Raw genomic sequence first — 22,039 nt, forward strand, 5'->3', positions numbered from 1 at the left:
CCACTGAAGTCTCCTCACATGTTAACTGACCCATCATGTTTTACCATCCAGCACCACTGGTGTTGCCCATTGACTGTGTGGTTTGGGCACAAACACCCCAATCTCAACCAGTCTCTGTATGTCCGTGTCGACTTTAGGCTTCAGTGCACAGGGGACCTTCCTGGCCTTCGGGAAGCGTGATGTGGTGCCAGGCTTCACCTGCAGCTTGACCTTGTTCCCCTTCCTGCTTCCCACTCCATCCCTGAACACCTCTGCATGTCGCCTCAGCACTGCTGACGGCCTCGTCTCACCCACTGACACTTTGTTCACTTTAATCCAATCCAGAGGAATGATCCCTAATCATGATCTGCCCATCAATGCTGGTTAATCCCCTTAAACCACATAAATGGAAAGTCTGGCCCTTTTTCTGTTCAGTTCCACCAGGATCTCTGCTTTTCCGACCATGAGGACGGTCTCACCAGTACAGGTCTTCAACATGAGACTTGCGTCTGTTAGCACAATGTGGCTCAGCTTTTCCCCTGAAAAATGTTTCTCTGCCATTAATGGTACCATGGCACGTGTCAATCTCCACCGTGATTGGCTGTCCCTCCTTCAGTGCTGTGACACCATAGGCTGCCTCCTTTTACTCCCAACACGTTGACCTGTAGCTCCCCTCTGAGTCAGTATCACTGTAGCTGCTCTGGTCCTGCTCTGCATCCTGCAGTGTCTTATCTGATCGCTGCTTGTCTATGTTCCGTTTCCCCGTCTTTTCCTTGTCCCTGTAAATTTCCTTCGGTTTCTCCCTCTCTGCCTTACACACCCACCCAATGTCCCCTTTCTGGCCGCCGCTGCCCCCTGTGAGCTCCTTAGCCCCGCCCTCTGCTGGGGGGTGACCCCGCTTCCCACAGCGGTAACATTCTTTGCCGCCATCTCTGCCGGTCAGAGGCGGCTGTTACTGTCGGCTCCCTGGGTGCCGCACTGAGCTGCCGCGTCCTTCACTGCCAGCTCCATGGATCCCGCCATTTCTGCGGCTTTTCAGAGCGATTAGCAAACAGCAGCGCTGTGCTCTACAACTTGTGAATGAACTTGCTGGCCTGCTAGTGGCATTCTGGGTAATGTCAGCAGGCATTACGCTCAGGCAGCGGCATCTGGTGGGTCGTCATGTATGGGAGCCGTCATTAGCGATAAATCAGGCTAGTTGCGCTTGTTTCTCAGTTAATTTCTATCAGCTAAAATCGTTCTTATAGCCATTGAGCCTGTGGAAAAGGGAGAACTGACTGGTGAACGTGACATTGCATGTTATATGCATGGTTCTGATATTTGTTTCTATTTTTTTGAGCGTATGTCTAAAAAACAGTTTCTCCTACTATTTATACTATAAGACAAAGTGCAAAATCCACACATTATGATAATTAATTTAATCACCGGCTCCCCTATTGTCGCACCAGTGGTTGCGCGTCATCAGAGACACGCCCCCTTAGCTACTTAAACCTCGCACCATCATTCCGTGCGAGGTATTGTTTGTAATGCAATTTCCGAGCGATTTCTACCTTTGTCTTTGTTTCAGCTCCGATCCGCCCGGCTTTCCCTGCTCCCCCTTCCTGCGCCTCCTGAACCTTCCTGCTCCCGTCCGACCCAGCCCTGATCTTCCCTCGTGTCCCTCCCCGTGTCCTGTCAGCGTCTTCGGACAGACCTCTCGGCTTTCGGACTCCCCTGCACTCGGCTTGACTACGGTTTTGGTTTTCCCTCTGGCTTTGATTACTCAGATTGGATGGATATTGGCTGTGACCCTGTTTGTTCTTTGGACTCTGCTTCGGATCTCCCCAGTAAAACCTGTTGGACCTGGAGTGTTCTGTCGTCACTCCTATCAGCCACCACCACTGATTCTGTGGGAAACACTGGTATAAATTAAGGGTGAAAGGGTTCTGAAACTGAGACATTGAGACCAAAACCACGATACAAAGTTCATGATCACGTATCGTGGTTCCAGAAGACAGAATCACGACTCCCCCCACCACATTACACATTACCTTGGCTGTAATGATACACATATTCATCGACTGCTCGTTCCAAGTCACTGCTCGTGCGGCTAACTCGCAGTGCAGTTGTCTCGTATATTTTGTTGTTTTTGTGCCTTGTCTTTGTTTTTTCTGCAGACATGTGTTGCTGCATAAGTTCGTCTACATTTTGTTTATTTTTTTCTAGTGTTTCACTACTTTTCTCCGCACTTTAACTTGGCGTGGACGTTTCGTCGGCTTCGGCATTGTTTGTTTACACTGCTGGCTCGCTGTTACTAAGGACGGATTACTCCACGTTGCCCCAGAGTTTACATCAAAATCAGCATGGATACCCTCGGACGCTTCTGGGTGTTTTCCCTATGGCTCTCTGTGGAGTTTATCTCGGCTAACATCAGTGACCTGGATCTTCCCAACGTGCAGTGAGTCACATACACCAGGAACTTTTTGCTGAAACTGCACCCACAAAACACGTTACCATAGACGCAATACCCCAGGAATTACTTCGGGACCACCAGACACAGAAGGAAAAGAACGTGAGGAGGAGATGGAATAAAAAGGGTGGAATCAGAGCCAGGCTTAAGAGGTATATTGTAAACATTACTTGCTTCCTTTGCTCCGTCATTTTGGCTAAAGTGAGCTCTTTGCGCAACAAAACAGATGAGCTGCAAGCCAATGGACAATCTGGAACTCATCTCCCCTGACTCTCCGAAATTCATCCTGGGAGACTTCAACCACTGCTCCCCTGACAAGTGCCTTAAAGGATATCAGCAGTATGTCACCTGCACCACCTGTCAGGGGAAGACACTGGGTAAGTGCTATGGATCGGTTCCTGGTGCGCACATCATCTTGCTAGCACCAGCCTACAGCCCGGCCATAAATAGGACAGAGAAGGTTGCCAAAAACATCCAGCAGTGGACCAGCGACATCACTGCAACTCTGCAAGGATGTTTTGAAACCACAGAATGGGACAACCTACTTTCCACCTCCAGTACCATCAACAAGCAGGTGGACACAGTGTCCTCATACATCACCTTCTGTGTGGACAGTATCATCCCCACCAAGAAGGTTACCATCTTCCCAAACAATAAGCCCTGGATTACTAACGAACTAAAAGAAATCCTAAACAAAAAGAAGAGGACATTCTTCACCGGCACTGAGGCTGAGGAGAAGGAGGTAAACAGAGAGGTTAAGCATGCCATAAAGAATGACAAGCTGAGGTGCAAAAACAAGGGGGAGGAGAAATTCACACAAGGAAGCCTCCGCTCAGCTTGGCAGGGAATCAAGAACATGGCCGCTGTGAACACGATTCAAATTATGAATTTGAATCAAGTTCACTTGCTGTTTTTGCATTTTTGTATTTTCATATTATAAATAACATGAATTAGTTACAATGTATAGGTGAGAGGAAATGTGTTTTACTTTGTTATATTTCACAAGCAAGTATTTGTAATTTGTAACAACACAATACTTGATGTATTTGTGCCCGTCTCTGTCTGGAGCAGATCTCTCAGTAATCCAGAAGTTATACCCCCATCGCACTCAGCAAACCTGCCACGACCGCCTCCTCTTTAATGCCATTAGCTTGGACAATAAATTTGAACCATTCACAATAAGCAGCTCAGCTCTCAACTGTTTCATCAAACTGCCCAATTGTTCCAGTCAAACTCCACCATTTGTGGTTTAATATCGTGGGGACATGAGTGATTTTGTAAATTTAGGAGGCCTACTGGTAAAACAATATAGGCGGATAATCTACAGGCAGACTATTAAACTCAAAATCAAAAGTTAAAATATGATTCATTCATTATAAGGTTTTTTCCTCATAGCTTGTATATACGTCTGTGCCTCTTGACTGAGAGTCTGAGTGTTTTAAACAGTGTTTGTTCAAATGCACATTTACCTTTGACCTGTAGGAAAAGGTCCCTCTCTGAAGGTGAGTGGGGGGTCCATTGAATCGTCACTCTTCATGGAAACACAGCTGGGTACAGGTGAGCCTGCTCTCTCTGTTAGGATCCTGTGGACGGCGACAGGAAACAAAATCCTTATAATATAAATATAATTCATATAATATGGACAGAATCACATTAAATCTTCGGTTATTCAGCCTTCTGCTCTACCTGCCCTGAAGCTCTTGATACTAACAGGCTTGTTTACAGTCAACTTTAATGTCCCATCTAAAATTAACATACCGATATGAAAGGTTTAGTAACACTGTCACCACCTCCGTAGCCAGGAACCCTTTTACTTTTATGTTATGGTCTAACTATAGACCCAAAGAGACATGCATGCCAGTGGGCTGTAACAGTCATTGTACCATAAATCATAATGTTCTTCACAATGTGACCCTGACAGGGTTCCTGTCTTACTCAGGTGTTACTCCCATGATCACTGTTGTATTTCATTGAGCATAGATATTACTCAATGCTATCTTTTGGAAAATATGGATTTTTGGAAAATACTGTCACTTCAGCTACTTAATACAAACCAAGATGCTATCAGAACGACAACGATTTATTCCCTGAGCTGAGTGAGCATCATTAATGGCTCATTAATGACACTGTGGCACCAGTGACAATCTCCACCGTGATTGGCTGTCCCTCCTCCAGTGCTGTGACACCATAGGCTGCCTCCTTTTACTTCCAACACTTTGACCAGTAGCTCCAGAGCCAAAGATGGGCAGTGTTTCAATTAAATGTATTTAAAACATGTATTTATTTACTTTTGAGTATTTTTTAATTTATATTTTGCTGGATAGGAAACAAATCAGACATAATTTGTAACAAAATACTTTGAGAGATTGTATTTTATGTACTTAAAATAATTAAAATGCTTAAAAAATGTTATGTTATGTATTTATTTTCTGTCATTTTAAGAACCTTCATCACCAGGCTAACAGACTTTTAAATACAGCCTATCACCATCTTTGGCTAGATGCACGTAAATCACGTGACACATCCTGTTGGGCCCAGTTTGCTTGTCGTGAATTTTGTTTTCCCATGACCAGTAATCGAAGGAAAGTCACTGCTTTGGTGATCAGTGCAAACTGCCTTAAGGTAAAGTCTGTAGTAAAATAAATCAGATATTGCTCACTGAATGTCATTACAGGACAGCAAAATAGAGCGATTAGCAAACAGCAGCGCGGTGCTCTAGAACCTGTGAATGAACTTGCTGGCCTGCTAGTGGCATTCTGGGTAATGTCAGCAGGCATTATGCTCAGGCAGCGGCACCTGGTGAGTCGTCATGTATGGAAGCCGTCATTAGCGATAAACCAGGCTGGCTGCTTTTGTTCCTAAGGACAAAGTTAATTTCTATCAGCTACAAATGTTTTTATAGCCATTGAGCCTGCGGAAAAAGGAGAACTGACTGGTGAACCTGACGTTGCACATTATATGCATGGTTCTGTTTTTTGTGTGTCTTTTTTTAGTGTATATATACAAAACAATCTCTCCTACTACTTCTACTATAAGGCAAAGTGTGAAATCCACACATTATGATAATTAATTTAATCACTGGCTCCTCTATCAGCCACCGCCACAGTGTTTGTTCAAATGCACATTTACCTTTGACCTGTAGGAAAAGGTCCCTCTCTGAAGGTGAGTGGGGGGTCCATTGAATTGTCACTCTTCATGGAAACACAGCTGGGTGCAGGTGAGCCTGCTCTCTCTGTCAGGACCCTGTGGGCGGCGACAGGAAACAACAAATAAGGAACAAATTCCTTATAATATAAATATAATTCACATAATATGGACAGAATCATATTAAATCTTCAGTTATTCAGCCTTCTGCTCTACCTGCCCTGAAGCTCTTGATACTAACAGGCTTGTTTACAGTCAGCTTTAATGTCCCGTCTAAAATTAACATACCGATATGAAAGGTTTAGTAACACTGTCACCACCTCCGTAGCCAGGAACCCTTTTACTGTTATGTTATGGTCTAACTATAGAACCAGAATTCCTGTCTTACTCAGGTGTTACTCCCATGATCACTGTTGTATTTCATTAAACATAAATATTATTCAATACCATGTCTTTCACAATATGGATTTTTGGAAAATACCGTCACTTCAGCTTGGTAATGCAAACCTAGACGCTAAATGACAACGATTTCTTTCCCATGCAGGGAGGGAGGGGACAACAAAGTTTGCTTAGCGTGTAGGGGGATCCCCACCATAAATTTCACTGGGATCCCCACCATAAACTGGGATCCCCACCATAAATTTTGCCAACAGTCAATTGGACATGCATGCTGCTGATACATTTATCTGAGTTGCGGTTTGTGGCAACCAAAGAAAAAAACTTTATTCTAGAATATTCAGAAAATCGCACTCTAGAGATTTCCTGAGAAACAGAAGCAGCAGCACTAGGGGGCAGCAGAGGACGGCGTCCAGGGAATACAATTAAATGCAGATTTTTGAAGGAAATTAAAATTTTATAAATGATGAACATAAATCACCTACCCCTCAGACCTGAATCACTGAAGTCTCCAGGAAATGCATTAAGTTAAAACTGATTCACTGTAATTACTACCTCTTTTGAAAATGCTGGAAGGGTGTTTTTATGTCTGCTTGTAAATAAGTGCAAATACACACAGGTTCTGTCTTACCTCTCAGTTCTCTGTGTTTTACCCACTGAGGGACTCATTTCAGACGCCGTTCCCTCCATTTTGTGCCGATCCAGACCAGATCCTGCTGGTGCTTCTGTGAACATGAAGGATAAACAGATACATACATATAGAGTATTTAGTACTCAGCACTTCACAGTGAATTTACACACGGGGGCCTCCAGTCTGTTACTCTGACACATTCCTTTGGCATTTAGACTTGTTACTATTTGCTAACGTTGCATGTTTTTTTTTTGTCTTTAATCAGAATCAAGATCATGATTTTCTTTCATAATTTTTAAGCAGCATATTTCTTTCTATTATTTTGTATTTCATATTGTCTTTATAAAACTGGAACAAACAATATGAAGACGTGCACGATATATCGGCTCATGAGTGGATTACAGGCCTTAAGGGCCCCAGAGCAATGTCCCCCCCCTTGTGAAGGCAGTCCGTGGCCATTTTTAAATTAAGTCATCATACAGTATAACTATGGCAATGCTACTTATTTAATAAGGCCCAGGGCTGTCTTAGATACCACACCGGATTTGGATGTTGTGGCTTTTGGGGCCCCAAGGGCCCTTCAGTGACCTAGGGGACCGTCAGGATCCATTTTTGGGTGAAATCCTCTGGTAACTATGCAGTGCTAGTTGTTAGGGTTTATCACACTGATTAGTGCAAACTGTGGGTTGTGGGGCCCCAGGGCCCCTTCAGATACCTAGGAGGGCCCCAAGTCCTGTACTGCATTTGTGAAGACAGTCAGCAGCCATTTTTAGATAAAATCCTACTCTGAACAGCCCGGGGGGAACAGGCAGCTTGGCCACAAGCGATTGCTCTAAGACTATATGGGAAGCCTGGCTTCCCCCAGAAAATGCCAAAACAATTGAATTAGTCAATGTGTCAATGTAACCTAATTTTATTTGCACCTGAAAGTTTAATCTATGTTGCAGCTGAACAACAGTGCTGATTGTTTCATTGAAGTTGCTTTACACAACATATATGTTAGTTTTCTCTTTAAAATCAGGATAAATGCAGCCCATAGATGCCCATTGACACTGTGCTTCACTGGAAGTCTATGGAAGGCTCCAGTCCACTTTGTCTAAATGGAGAATAGAGGAAAGCTTGTTGGTGAATATGCCCCAGTTACGTGTTTTCGGAGCCCGACCGGACGCCGTGCTTCTGTGGGAGTCTATGAGAGCTTCATCAGAGCTTCATGCACACACTGCAGTGTTTCCCTTACCATTATATTAGGGGGGTGTCCCGCCCCCCAACGGCACCTCCCGCCCCCCCTTGAAGGTCAAATTAATTTAATTTAATTTTATTTTTTAAAATAGCACCAGATCACAACAGAAGTCATTTAAGGTTACCTTTCCTATATAACAGGTCTATACATTGTCCTTTTATTAAACAAACTAAATAGCCTTATGTTATTTATCTTATTTACACAACAGCTTGTCATTTTTGTCTCTACACAGTAGTGGATTTACAATTCACCTCTGCTCTCTGTATCACGTATGGCAGAGTTCCACCCCGATGTGTGCGCACACAGGTGAGCACACGCCCACCAGCGGACAGAGAGCGCACGTCAGAAAATATCTGATTTTCAGCTCCCATCAGAAAAATATCTGTGTTTTTTAAACGCTCCCAGGGTGGTGAAAATGGCAACACTCACTCACTGTAAACTGTGAGAGGTAGTGCTGTGTCGATAAAATCGATTCTCTGATTCTTAATCGATTCTCATTATAATTCCTAAAGATCGATTCGTACGTCCAAAGATCGATTTTACCCTTTAACCTATTTATAGCTAAAATGGGGGGGGGGGGGAAGTCCAGACGGGCATTTTGAGGCTTAGGTGTTAAAGGGTTAATATCTTTAATCACGCGCATCGGGAATTCAATGACGCGACAGTAGGTGATGTTAAAGTTCACCGGGGAAAACTTTATTAATAACATGGCGTCGGACACTAGCGATGCTTTGAAAACGCCCGTAACTTTAAAAGCTGCGGTCTGGCAGCATTTCGGGTTCAGAACGGACAAACAGACAGATGAGCTTGACAAAAGCAAAGCGATTTGCAAGGCATGCCAAATGGAGGTGAAGTATTCCGGAAATACGTCCTGGATCTGTTCGGTAATTCTACCCAACAGCATGTTTGTGAAAGCAATTGTATCAATATTCTGGGAGGGGGATTGGCCCTTACAGCCATCTTTAACTATCAATACTTCATTAATTTGTCGTTGAATGTCAATATAATACTAGTATTAATATGTTGCACAACTACACAGTCATGTAATTAAGGTAACAGCTAAAAAAAACTGTTTGAAAAACACTGACCCAAATCGATATCGGATCGGATCGGAACAGACTGGATCGAATCGTGATAATCGATTCTAAATCTTGAGAATCGGAATCGAATCGATTCTTGAAATTTTAATTTCAATATCCAGCACTAGTGAGAGGGGCTTCTCAACCATGAACAGAGTAATAAATACGTTTCACAATGGGATTTTCTGCTTTAAACTATCACTATTTTAAGCTACTGTATCAGCTATCACTTTTAAAGCCTAACAGTTAATGTATTTGCAGGTCAAGACAAACATTCACAATAGGCTGCAAGGAGACATTACAAGAAACACATGAACACCATGAAACCTGTCGGTGTCCATCTGCCCCCATCCCCCAAAAGCTGGGGAAACACTGCATTATATTGCCAAAAGTATTGAGACACCCCTCCAAATCATTGAATTCAGGTGTTCCAATCTCTTCCATAGCCACAGGTGTATAAAATCAACCACGTAGGCATGCAGTCTGCTTCTACAAACATTTGGGAAAGGTTGGGCCGCTCTCAGGAGCTCAGTGAATTCAGGCGTGGTACCATGATAGGATGCCACCTGTGCAATAAGCCCATTTATGAAATTTCCTCGCTACTAAATAGGGGTGGAGCCGAACCCGAATACGGTATTCGGAAAGGCACAAATAATGTGTTTTTTACGAATACTTATTTCGAACAAATACTTTAAAAAATATTTGTATTCGGGAACAAGAAAAACTTTATATCAAAAAGCTGCGTTTCCTCTTGAGACCGCAGTGCATGCCCGGATGAGTGTGTGAGTTCAGGAGTCGGGGGGGGAGTAAAAGAGGTGACTGACACAGGCTGCTCCACACAGCAACAGAGAAGGTTCGGCTGAGTGAAAAAAGACTTAACTGTATCACTGTTTTTGTTGAATAGATTTTTGTACCTTAACTGGGTTCCGGAGGCAGTTTATAACTTTCGGGAAGCGGAGTTTGATCGGGAGATTATTCCATTACGCTGCATTATTGACGTCTGCAGTCAGGTGCTCTCATGTTCGCTCTGTTTACGTAGCCTGTTAGCTCGGTAATTTAGACAATAGGCTGTTGACAGAGTAACGTTAACGTTTGGTTAAAAAGGTTAAAACAATGCTTGTGTAGTTGTGTCGAATTGTATGCACTTGTAGGAGTTATATGGTACGTTTAAGTTACTCTGTCTACTGCATATCCATAATTATTATAATGGATATAATTAAAGAATACTTACACTATAACGTAAATTAGAAGTGCAACGCAAAAAAACTGGATTTTTACGCCTATTTTGAATTTTACTCGAATACGAATACAAATACTTTTCCCCCCTCAACAAATACAAATACAGATACAAATACCGGCTGCTTTGCACACCCCTACTACTAAACATTCCACGGTCAACTGTTAGTGGTATTATAACACAGTGGAAGCAATTGGGAACAAGAGCAACTCAGCCATGAAGTGGTAGGCCACGTAAAATCACAGAGCGGAGACAACGCATGCTGAGGTGCACAGTGTTCAGAAGTCGCCAAATGACTGCAGAGTCAATAGTTACAGACCTCCAAACTTCGTGTGGCCTTCAGATTAGTTCAAGAACAGTGTGTAGATAACTTCATGGAATGGGTTTCCATGGCTGAGTAGCTGCATCCAATGGCTCCTATTTAGCTACTAGCTTTTACATTTAGCATGAGTTTATTGTTCGACTTGAATGCCGCAAAAAACACATGTAAAATGGGAAAGAGCTGTCCTGCGATTGATTGTGCAAATAGATTTAACACGAAACAGGAGCTATCTTTTTAGAGATTGCCAAAAACTAAATAAGTAAGTATAGGACGTGGATTGGTCACACATGGCCGATACTCGATCCGTCAAATAGGTCTGGATGGGCGCCGATACCGATCCGAATTTCTGATACAATCTTTGTTATAATCAGGGCTGCATATAACTGGTACGCAAGTACGCATTCACCTTTAAAAGCGATACGTGCGGCAATCCATTGCTGTGACAGTGCAAATGCGCACATATTTTATGTGCATTTGTGCTGATATGACAAGAAATTCATGCATCTTAACCTGTATATGCTAATTCATACTTCATTTGCGGTATAGAGGTTCAAATGAATGGTAATTTCTTGTCATATCAGCTATTTATATAGCCTATGTTTACAAATAAAAACTCATTTTAAAGCAGGCTGAAAAATCCCAAGATCCCGACCCAAAATACGGGAAATTTAGAACAGCTTCCCATTGCCATTCCTCTGTTAACAGCAAGACTTCAAAACGGCTGTTATTTTTTTATTTCTAACGGAGCATAAGCTCTCGCAGCACTTGCGACATCGGAGCCACTGTCCTGAATCTTGAGCTTTGGAGTTTTGGCTTCTTTGGCTCCGTTTTCCAACCTTTTTTAGCTACTATTAGCGAATAAGACACTTCATGACACACCACTGACTTCCAAACATAAATACGTTCTATTCTGATCTTTTTCGAAAATGTAAAATATACTACTACTAGCCTATTATTATGCCCTATTATTATTATTATTATTATTATTATTATTATTATTATTATTATTGGATACGCCAGGCAACAAGAAGCCCGTGCCATTCACCTTTTTGCAGATCTCGTCTTTGTTTTGGGACATTAAAAGCCTTTATAGTACCACTGATGTGGCACTATAAATGCTGAGGAATTATTTTCCACTTACTATGAAGTTTGGCATCTTAAACACGCATCGGGAAATAGCTTGCAGCCTGTAGGCTACTCCGCAGTCGTCAACGTTTAAGTGAACTGCCAAAACCATAATGTTTATTTTTATTTTTAGGAAAAATAATTAAATCATAATTAAATAAAAGAAATACAGCCTTTCCAGGCCCCACCCCCATTTTTTCCTTTGAATCTACATAAATTTCATTATTAACCTTTAGTGCACTCAGTTGACGGAAATCCGTCATAGCGACGGAAAACTTTAATCCATGTGTCTCAGACTTTAGAGCATTTAATATGCGATCACGCCTGATTTGTGGCCACCATTCTTCTACCTGTCGCTGAATGCTATTGCGTAAGAGCGAATCTCACCAATGTGGTGTATTGGTGGAGTCAATTGTAAAGCGGTAGTATTGCACAGGTAGAAAGGAAGGAAAACGGCTCACTCCATTTAAAAATACGTCTGGCGACAATTATCGACAATCAAATTCGTCTGCGACTATTTTTATTGTCGATTTTTGCCGACAATGTCGAATAATCGTTGCACCCCTAATTGTGTCAAGTGTAAAATTTGGTGGTGGGGGGATTATGGTGTGGGGTTGTTTTTCAGGCGTGGGACTTGGCCCCTTAGTTCCAGTGAGAGGAACTCTTAATGCTGCAGCATTCAAAGCCATTTTGGACAATTTCATGCCTCAAATTTCTGAGAACAGTTTGGGGATGGCCACTTCCTGTTTCAAGATCACTGCGCACCAGTTCACAAAGCAAGGTCCATAAGGACATGGATGAGCGAGTCTGGTGTGGAGGAACTTGACTGGCCTGCACAGAACCCTGACCTCAACCTGACAGAACACCTTTGAGATGAATTAGAGCGGAGAGTGTGAGCCAGGCCTTCTCGTCCAACATCAGTGCCTGACCTCACAAATGCTCTCCTGGAAGAATGGTCAAAAATTCCCATAAACACACTCCTAAACCTTGTAGACAGCCTTCTCAGAAGAGCTGAAGCTGTTATAGCTGCAAAGGGTGGGTCAACTCCATAAGAAAGCCTATGTATTAAGAATGGGATGTCATTAAAGTTCATGCATGTGTAAAGGCAGGTGTTCCAATACTTGTGGCAATATAATGTAGTTCCACATGTCTCATGTGGCTCAAATGTTTACAGGAAATGTAGCAACGAAAGACGCGCGACCCGAACTTGCCCGATGTTTTTATTCAACCCTTTATATGCTTGAATTGTATATACTGTTGGAGTACGCCGTCTCCACCGGGTGAAGAGATTCACAGCTGACACGTGGAGAAGTTGCAGGTCACCAGTTTATTCTCTAACAGATTGCAATCAGGGAGCAACTATCCGACATACATTCAGCATGTACAGCAAGAAGCTCGAACCATAGGTATCAGCTCTGTCCCTTTATAGGCCTTTTGGGGTGTGGCCCCCCTTTTCTGTACTTTTCCATCTACGTGACTACAACATATTTCGACATTTGCTCTAGTTAGTCAGTGAGTACTTGTTATTGCGGAAAGCCTTTGTAAGGGCTGCTTACGTTGTCTGTCGCTCCCTCTATCTGTCTCGATGAGGTAACCTTGCCCTGCCGGCGCCAGTCAGTTCTCGTTTCAGTGAACTGCATTTTTTAGAATGAACCCCCCCCCCCCTCTTTCGTCATGCCCTGCTTTAACCTATATTCTCCTTTTCCTCTATTCATTGGATGTTCTTTATAATTCTATTGAATCCCACAATACTTACATTTATAGGCTTACATTTTAACTGACTCGCCTGCCAATGACCCGAAAATCATTAAAAAGTCTTGTTTGTCTCGTAACCGCGCGTGCTAACAAACAAACAAATAAATCAAACTGCGTCATAGATGCTGAAGGGTTAATCATTTAAGAATGCAACTAATAATTTTATAATTATATGGCCTCTAACCCAATGAAGAAAATAGACATGGGAACCGATACTAGGATGAGGTGATCTCACCAGTAGATGGGAAAAATCAGGAACTGACAGCAAGGGAACAGGTCAAGATGACCTTGTACCATACTAACTAGAGCAAAAGCCAAAATCTGTTGTAGTCACGTAGATGGAAAAGTACAGAAGAGGGGGGCCACACCCCAAAAGGCCTATAAAGACCTAGAGCCGACCCCTAGGGTTCGAGCATCTTCTTGTACATGCTGAATGTATGTCGGATGTTTGCTCCCAGATTGCGCAATCTGTTAGAGAATAAACTGGTGACTTGCAACTACTCCTCGACTGTGCTGTGAATCTCTTCTCATCAACGGACCCGGCGGAGTTCTGACTCCAACAATGCTGAGACCGAATGCACAACAAAGAATTTTCAGATCACCTTAAAAGCTTATAAAAACTAAAAATCCGAAACAAAACAAATTAAATCCGACAAATCGGAATCTGAGAAAAAATAAAGCCGATTTCATACGGCCCGAAAAAGGGTCCAAGTTAAAGCACCCGCCCTAAATAATCCAGCTCCCCATCGCTCCTGTCACATTAAATCTCTGGCGCTGCAGCTGCATGTAAGTGCGTTACACGGGCTTATTTTATTATTAGCTGTATCTCTTAACTATAATCTTACCTTGAAATAGAAATTGTCGTCTTCTTCTTCTCCTTCTGCTTGCTGTTTTATGCAGTGTTGCCAACTATTTTCAATGGAAAGCAGCTAAAGTCTGCACGAAAAGTCGCCAAATGTCGCTAGATGACGTCATGCGTATAGTACGTCGTATATGCATTCTGCGTGTTTTCCCTAATCCTTCATCACGTGTCCAATATCGATCACGTGTATCAATTACGTTACATATTTTCTGTCAGACAACATTTATATTATACGTATATATGTTTTTTTTATGTGTATATGAGTTTAATCAGTTTAATGAAGTTTATCGTTGTATATGAGTAAGTAGAATCACGTACAGTCAATCAGATGTAGCTCAGTAAACGATCTCAGACGAATTCAGAAACTGGAATGAACTTAAGCTCTGTAACAGTGAGTAATATAAGTGCATCAGAAGAAAAAATAAATAAATAAGAAAAAATAAGAAGGGTCAAATTAAATAGTTTTATTTCAAGCAAAGGAGAAGCAGGTAAGTGATTGGTCCGTGGCAACATCGTTTACACATGCGCAGCTCATTCACATCTATGTCAGCTGCCGTGCAGTCACGGGAATATGCTGCTCCTTTCAGCCGGAGCTAGCTCTCACTGATCAGAGCAGATACAGGGAGATGAGTAACTGTACCGGGAAAGCAAGACCTCGCGCTTACAGGACAGTACTGGCGACATTTGGAAAGTTGCTAAGGTTTGTCCAAAAGTCGCTAGATTTGTCGCTAGGCGCTTTCTTGAAAAAAAAAAAAAAGTCGTCAAGGGGGTCTGAAAAGTCGCTAAATCTAGCGACAAAGTCGCTAAGTTGGCAACACTTTTTTTATGGCGGCTGGCAAACAACTATTTGGTGCATTACCGCCACCAACCGGTAGGGAGTGTGAATCAGACAGTCAAACTCAAAAAAATTTAAAAAACCCTTAAATTCTTTTATCCAACCCAGTTGCCCTCAAATACTGAAAAATAAACTTAAAACACACATCGGCAGGGCTTTTCCGTAATATATTCACAAGTGAGTACTGCTCTTTTTCCTGTTCAAGACTCCGTATTAATTCTGTCCTTTCTGTATGGTACCTCCTACAATTAATCATTACATGTTCCACTGTTTCACTGTCTCCACAGAATTCACACCGTCCTGTGTCATGTTTCCCCATTATGTGTAATGTAGCATTAAGTCCCGAGTGTCCCAGCCATAGTCTAGTTATTATCCTTTCGTGTATTCTACTTTTTCCAGTACTTCTTCCAACTTCTCCTACCTTCCTTTGAATTCCGTAGAACCACCTACCTTTCACATCACCGTCCCACTGTTTTTGCCAATTTTCTTTAACTTTCCTTTTGATAATACTTTTAACCTCTGATTTACTATAGGAGGCTGTCATGTCGATGTTATTCTGTTTTGCTGTTTCTTTGGCCTTCATATCTGCCATTTCATTTCCTTCCACCCCTATACTGTATGTGTAGGTACCCAGAGAAACACAACTACCAATCCCATCATCTGAATGTGATATAGTACTTGTTGAATTTCTAGTACAATATCAGGACGGCTGTCTGAATGATTTCTTAGTAAACTAGCTAATGATGAACTGGAATCTGAGCACACCACGGTTCGTAATGGTCTGGTCTCCTCAATCCATTCTACCAAAAGTAGCAATGCAATCATTTCTGCTGTGTAGACAGATAGCCCTTCATTTAGTTTCCTTCCTATTTTAATTTTGAATTCTGGAATTACAACTGCCATTCCCGTCTGACCCGACGGACTCCGGGATGCATCAGTGTAAACTTTTACATAATCATAAAAATTCTCTATATACTCCTGAACCGTTATAGAATTACAAATGAAATTCTCATCTGTAGTCTTTTTTTCGAGTAGAGTTAAATCCACCATGGCATCAGGTAAAATCCAAGGCGGTATGATGGGCAATGGTACTACTGGGCTTATGTCTAAATTATTTATCCCGACTACTGCAGCTTCCTGTACAACTGTCCGCCCAAATGTTTTACAAACAGCTCTTTCCTTCTCCCTAATTATGATACATTACTTAAATCATTAACACACGGCCTTACTCACAATTTACTATTACCGAAATAGGTTAGTTAAGCTGGAAAAGCAGATCTAAGGCTGACCTTTACGGTCAGAAACTAGAGACTTATAATTTCCTTTTTCCCTTTCATAAATTTCATAAAATGACCCATTTGGGCATCTGCCATTTAGGGATGACGGTTATTTTTTGGTGACTATGCTTTATCAGACCAGATGGTGTCGCACTTCTTTCTACATTGTGGACCATGCATCTCTGGTTTAAGGCCTGTAATTATGCATGTCCTGTGTGGGGGATCCCCAGAGACAGCATCAGTGCAAACTGAGGACTGCCCTGACATTGACACACGCAGCACCATAAGTCTGATACGTTCTGCACAACCTGATGCTGAACCCCAAGTGTGAATATGAATCACAAATGGTGTATTTCTGTGAATACCATGTATTACATAAAAACACTAGGTAACATTTTACTTGGCAGGGCATAAATAATACAGTATTATACTATTACTTATGTATTAATTAACCACAAACTAAGTCTTAGTTACATACTGATCTCATGTTCATTCATCATTCATGAATCGCGATGCATGTTTTACCTCAAGCAGTTACAATATTTGTTACTATATCTGCTAATTCTGTAAACCTTTGTGAACTACTGAAGGAACTACTGAAGGAACTCCCAAGGATCTGCTGTAGTAACTGAGTTATTACTAAGTATTTCTGTCCCGTCAAGTAAAGTGTCACCAAACTCTACTTCCCTGATTAATGTAAATCTCTGGTTTTTATATTAATTAAGTTACACTTGGACAGCAGCTATGCATTTGACCTTGAGGTTACTGACATTTCCCAGGTTGCCGGAGATGCTGAACTTTCTGCAGATGACAGACAAGCTGTCCGTCTGCTGGCTTTATCGTGGGATTTGCCAGGAGTCACAGAGGAGAATCGCAGGTGGCTGCACGAGCGGCTTCTCCTGCCAGCTGTAAGTTGCATTTAGAACGTCTCGCTTTCTGCAGCAGGTCACTTGCAGCTCCTAAGCTCTGACCTTCTTTTCCAGTAACACACAGATAAAATATTTGTGCTTCTTTGGATGAAGGGATTTATTATAACAATATAAAGCATTTTCACCTTGAAAGAGATTTATGATCTAACTAAAGTTATATACAAATGCATTTTCATTATGTATGTCACTTCCTGTGAAAATGTAGCTGATTAGTGTGGCCACTGCTGAGAGAGACTGATGTTAATCCTCTGCTTTTTCTAAGAAAGTCAGTATCCGTGTCTAATCCAAAGGTACGGCCATATTCTTCTATACCTCTGCTACGTTAAAAATTGGCAACATATACAATAATTTTGTCTCATGTTAATATCGTAACATCCTTTTAACAGTAGATGTGTTCTTAACTCTTGGCTTTGTCAAAAGGTAAGTACTGTAAATAAAATGTGATACAAGAGGCCTTATTTAATTGGCACTTGGTTTAACACAAGCATTCTCATATTTTTAGTAATTATATATTATTGTCACAGGTTATCCTGGAGCAAATTATTTGGCCGGGAAAAAGCAGGAATGGCCAAGAAAATTTTCACCAGGATCACTTGGGGACCCAAATAAGCAGCCTTTGCATGGAAGGGTGACTGTGCTTCCTCTGTAGGGGGAAGAGTAACACGTGATTAATCAGAACTTGTCATTTAGAAATAACAGTGAAAGACGTCTTCCTGACTGTGACTTAACTGTAATGAAGCTACTACAGTTATAGTTTCATTTGTTTAAATGATAATGATGTAACACACTGGCCATTTCCATATGTGATGGAAAGGGAAACGCTTTACTTTGATTTGCTTTGAATGTATGAAAATACTGAACTAGTTGTGTTGGTAGCCAGTTATTAGTTAGTTTAGTCTGAGCAGGCGACAAGCTCGGCCTAAATATGTTTATTTTTTTGCATTTATCACAAGAATAATATACAATAACTCAAAATAATATTTATAACAATGTAAAAAACAAAAAGCCCCTGACACAGGAATGCCAATGGCCCCCTAAAGAGGCCGAGACCCACTGGCTGAAACCCACTGTAATCCTGTAAGAGTAGGTGGATGAACACATAGCTTTAGAAAAATCACCTTAACTAGACTTAGTCAAAAGCTGTATTTTAGCTCAGCATTTCAGTCAGATAAACAATACCATACAGTAAAGTTTTTTTTAAATTGATGAATGCTCTTGCCAGAATGTTTAAATAAATGTAAACATTTACACAGCATTTCTGAATATTTTTCCAGCACATCATTTTTCATTCAAACACAGGCAGTGCTTTTCCATCCTTCCTTAATTACAGAACATTTCTCTAAGTTCATGGTTGCAAAGTGACCCAGCTGTGACTGGCAGGTCAACTGGAGCCAGTGAGTTTGAATCTAGTTGATGTCACAATCCTTTATTGCCCCCGTACAGGTTTAACCGGAAAGGTCTTATAGATTCGCCCCCAAGTGAACAGGTGCACAGCATCTTTAAAGGGGGGAGAGAAACAAATAAGCTGCCAGCAGGGGGCGCAGCGCAGTACGTGGAGCTCATCACCAGAGGAAGGAGAGGGACGTCAGAGTGAGACCCCGCCTTTCCATTGTGTTCAGTGCTGTATCTTTATTACTGCAGTGTTGATGTGAGTGTATTGTGGGCCTCACTGCATCCCATAATCTTTATAATGGCTCCTAGTGTTTTCTTCTGTCAGAAGTTAGTTCACGATTCAACTGATGTTTAGCGCGGTAATTTTGTTTATTTATTTATTTTTCCATCGACGTAACAAATCACACCATGAACCACAGTGAAAAACTGGAATAAAGAAACACTACCATTACACATACAATGATAATTTACGGGTCTTAAATAAGCAATCTACACGCTTCTACTATGTATACAGGACAGCGAAAACTCAACGAACATACATATTAAATATACATATTAAAACAAGAAAAGGCAAAACAATGACATACCGTGTGCTCCTTCTGACCACAGTTTAGGAGACATTACTGCATTACATCTTTCTTTCAAACCTTTTTGATTTTCTTTTCTTAGCCGTTGTTCACTCTGACTTCACTCTGCTTGCTAACCTGGCCTTCCTTCCGCTGCTCATTACGCTACAGTAGGTCATGTGATTGCGTAAATAGACTGTTCTGCTGAACAGTGGGAGGCACTGTTACAAGGAACCCTCTACATTAAACCTTTTACAAGTAATATTACAAATAATAACATGTTGCCAACAAAATGAAACAAAATACATTCACTGAACAAAATACAAATGAATATTAAATAAATGCATGAGCACCAATTTCCTGGTGACAGCTACAATCTTATTCCTAAATAGTGTGGATTAAAAAAAAGAAACTAAAATATAAAGTAAATCAGGATTCCCAAAAAAGAAAAAAATATGGTTTTTTTTCTGGTAATTTGGAATCATATAGAGTGCATCATTCATCAAACATGTTTCACATTAGTTTTTTTTAACCAAACAATGAAATAAAATGGCTGCAGTCAGAATAGCAACTAACCCATGAACTACGTCCATTTTCATAGTTCTTCTAGCAGCAAAGTTAAAAAGGAATAGTTTTTAATTTCACTCAATTTTAGTTTGGGTTAATGTTGTATTGCACATTAAATAATAACTCGGGGCTGTCAACTTTGGTCAGCCGGCTGGCGTGAGATTTTCGATTTCAGACAAGTCCGCACACGCATTTACACCTATGTGACAGTTTTATTAGGCTACTTTGTAAATAGTCTGTGGGGTTTGCAAACTACCCCAACGCTTTTGATGCAGCTAATTTTAGGTTTATAATGTAATAATATAAATTTGCCGTAAGATTTCTTGCGCAAGCGTGAGAGTCCGAAAGTGTGAGTGTCACGCCAGATACGTGAGAGTTGGCAGCCCTGATATTTCCTGTACCTGCAGGGCTGCGGTTCGGACGGTAACTGAGGGACCGCGGGGTCACATCCTGCACCCGATGGGAAACCCTCAGTTACCGCAGCGCCGAGTTCTGCTCTCAGGTTGCACCTTATTTCAGGGCGCTCAAGTGTCACGCACTGGCCGTGAGACACACGCTTCGCCCCCAGTGTAATCTCACTCCAAAGTTTTGATGAAACTTGACAGCCTTGCTATCTTACGGTTTACTTTTTATAATGACTTATTTTGGCATTAATTTCTGCAATTAGAAGTTCTTTTCATTTTTTTTTTTTATATTATCCTTTCCCGTGACTTAATAAGCCCCCCCCCCACTCACTAGGATTACATTTAGGTATATTTTAGTATAGGAGATAAAAAGTTGTCTAACATCAGTCACACTTCAGACTAAAAAGGATTATACATTTTAAAAAGCAGAGATTTACCATGAAGAAATGCCAACACGTTACACTGTGATACAGCAAAAATTATTCCTCCAGTGCTCAGTGAACTATCCCAGCATGCATAGCGACACTGAGCAGTTTGGATAATAAACTACAAACCCTGGATAGAGGGGCTCAGTGAATGAGGAGGTGAATCTGTACAGGAGGGTCAGTCCATCAGAGGAAACTCTGTAGAAGGACAGAGCACCAGCCTCCCAGTCCAGATACACTCCTACTCTGCGGGAGCCTGAGGGCCGTATGGGTATGGGAGTCTGTTTATTATTGTGACAGACAAAGTATCTGTCAGGATCACCTCGCAGAATCCATGACTTGTCATTGGCTCCAAGCAGACAGTCACTCCATCCTTTCCTCCCGATTCCTTTGTACATCACTCCTATTTCACCTCTATCTCCATCCCACTCAGCCTCCCAGTAACAGTGGTCAGTCAGACTCTCTCTGCACAGAACTTGGGGCCAGCGGTCAAATCTCTCTGGATGATCAGGATATGGCTGCTCTGCCCCCCATGTCGCCTTCCTGTTCCCCTCTGACAGAGACAGGCCTCTGTGTGCTGTGTTGGGGTCCAGTGTCAACTGGCAGGAGTCTGTAGGCAGGAGGAAGAGCGATTAATACCATCAGGCAGACCAGCATCTCCACCATTTAATCACTGTCACACCTCACACACCAACACAGAACTCACCCCAATACACACATTTTATTCCAAATATACTCCTGCAGCATCATGAAATGTAGGCAGGTGTTCTGACGAGTTGAGCTACCTATCGAGATGTGCTATCGAGCCTTTCTGCGCATGTGCAGTTCCACCGTTTTGGGTTTAGGGTTAGGGTTTTGGGGGGGTTTTTTGGGTTAGGGTTAGGGCTATCGATTAGCACTACGGTAGCCTAACTCGACAAAGTAGCTCAACTCGTCAGAACACCGGCGGTGGGATCGAAGACCCGCCAAAATGCTACGCGTGCTAAACTAATAGGCTTAATTAGTAGGCATGTAACGATGAATCGCGAATCGGTTAAAAATCAATGTAAATGTATGACGATTTAAACCAGCTCATGTGGAAAATGAATCGCTACTTTAGGAGTACTTCACGGTACTTTACTTAACAGAAAAACTGATGTAATATTACATGTCATTTTACGACGTCAGTTCGACGTCAGATGTCAATGCGTATTCACGTTGACGTCGTATGTTAGTTTTTGGTTTTGACCGAATGCGAGATGGCGAGCCAATTTGAAATTGAGGACACAACCCCCCGATCTTAAATCGGCGGTGTGGCAGCATTTTAGGTTTCCGGTAATCACAAACGAAAACGGTGAGAAAAGCACAAAGTCAAAAACTGCGTGCAAACATTGTAAAAGACTGATAACATACACAAATAGCACAACGAACATGCTTCAGCATGTC

The 22,039-nt window shown here is 41.8% G+C and overlaps 2 protein-coding genes and 1 long non-coding RNA gene across 5 annotated transcripts in view; 1 reads left to right on the top strand and 2 right to left on the bottom strand.

The window, feature by feature from the left end:
• The window catches only part of LOC140581466 (protein NLRC3-like), a 114,058-nt gene that overhangs the window by 64,567 nt on the left and 27,452 nt on the right, over positions 1–22,039 (bottom strand). The window contains exons 5-6 of the mRNA XM_072704146.1: positions 5,558–5,671; positions 3,898–4,011 (exon numbers count right to left, since the gene is read on the bottom strand). Of these exons, the coding sequence (XP_072560247.1) occupies positions 3,898–4,011; positions 5,558–5,671 (228 nt within the window). The remainder of the gene's footprint in view (positions 1–3,897; positions 4,012–5,557; positions 5,672–22,039) is intronic.
• Positions 1–22,039, bottom strand: part of LOC111842958 (NACHT, LRR and PYD domains-containing protein 6-like) — a 108,205-nt gene that overhangs the window by 13,950 nt on the left and 72,216 nt on the right. The window contains exon 14 of one of the 2 annotated variants that reach the window (XM_072704154.1): positions 18,175–21,224. The exons of the other annotated variant lie outside the window; for it this stretch is intronic. Within the exon in view, the coding sequence (XP_072560255.1) occupies positions 20,692–21,224 (533 nt within the window). The 3' untranslated portion in view covers positions 18,175–20,691. Of the gene's footprint in view, positions 1–18,174; positions 21,225–22,039 lie in introns of those variants that run through there. 2 annotated transcript variants of the gene reach the window in all.
• LOC140581469 (uncharacterized) lies at positions 8,558–19,495 on the top strand. 2 transcript variants are annotated; one of them, XR_011984542.1, is made up of 3 exons: positions 8,558–8,723; positions 17,111–17,239; positions 18,704–19,495. It is a non-coding gene; the product is annotated as an uncharacterized lncRNA (long non-coding RNA). The 2 variants fall into 2 exon arrangements; XR_011984541.1 differs by having other exon boundaries at positions 8,558–8,687.

Source organism: Paramormyrops kingsleyae, chromosome 21 (assembly GCF_048594095.1).
Source record: "Paramormyrops kingsleyae isolate MSU_618 chromosome 21, PKINGS_0.4, whole genome shotgun sequence".
NCBI lineage: Eukaryota > Metazoa > Chordata > Actinopteri > Osteoglossiformes > Mormyridae > Paramormyrops > Paramormyrops kingsleyae.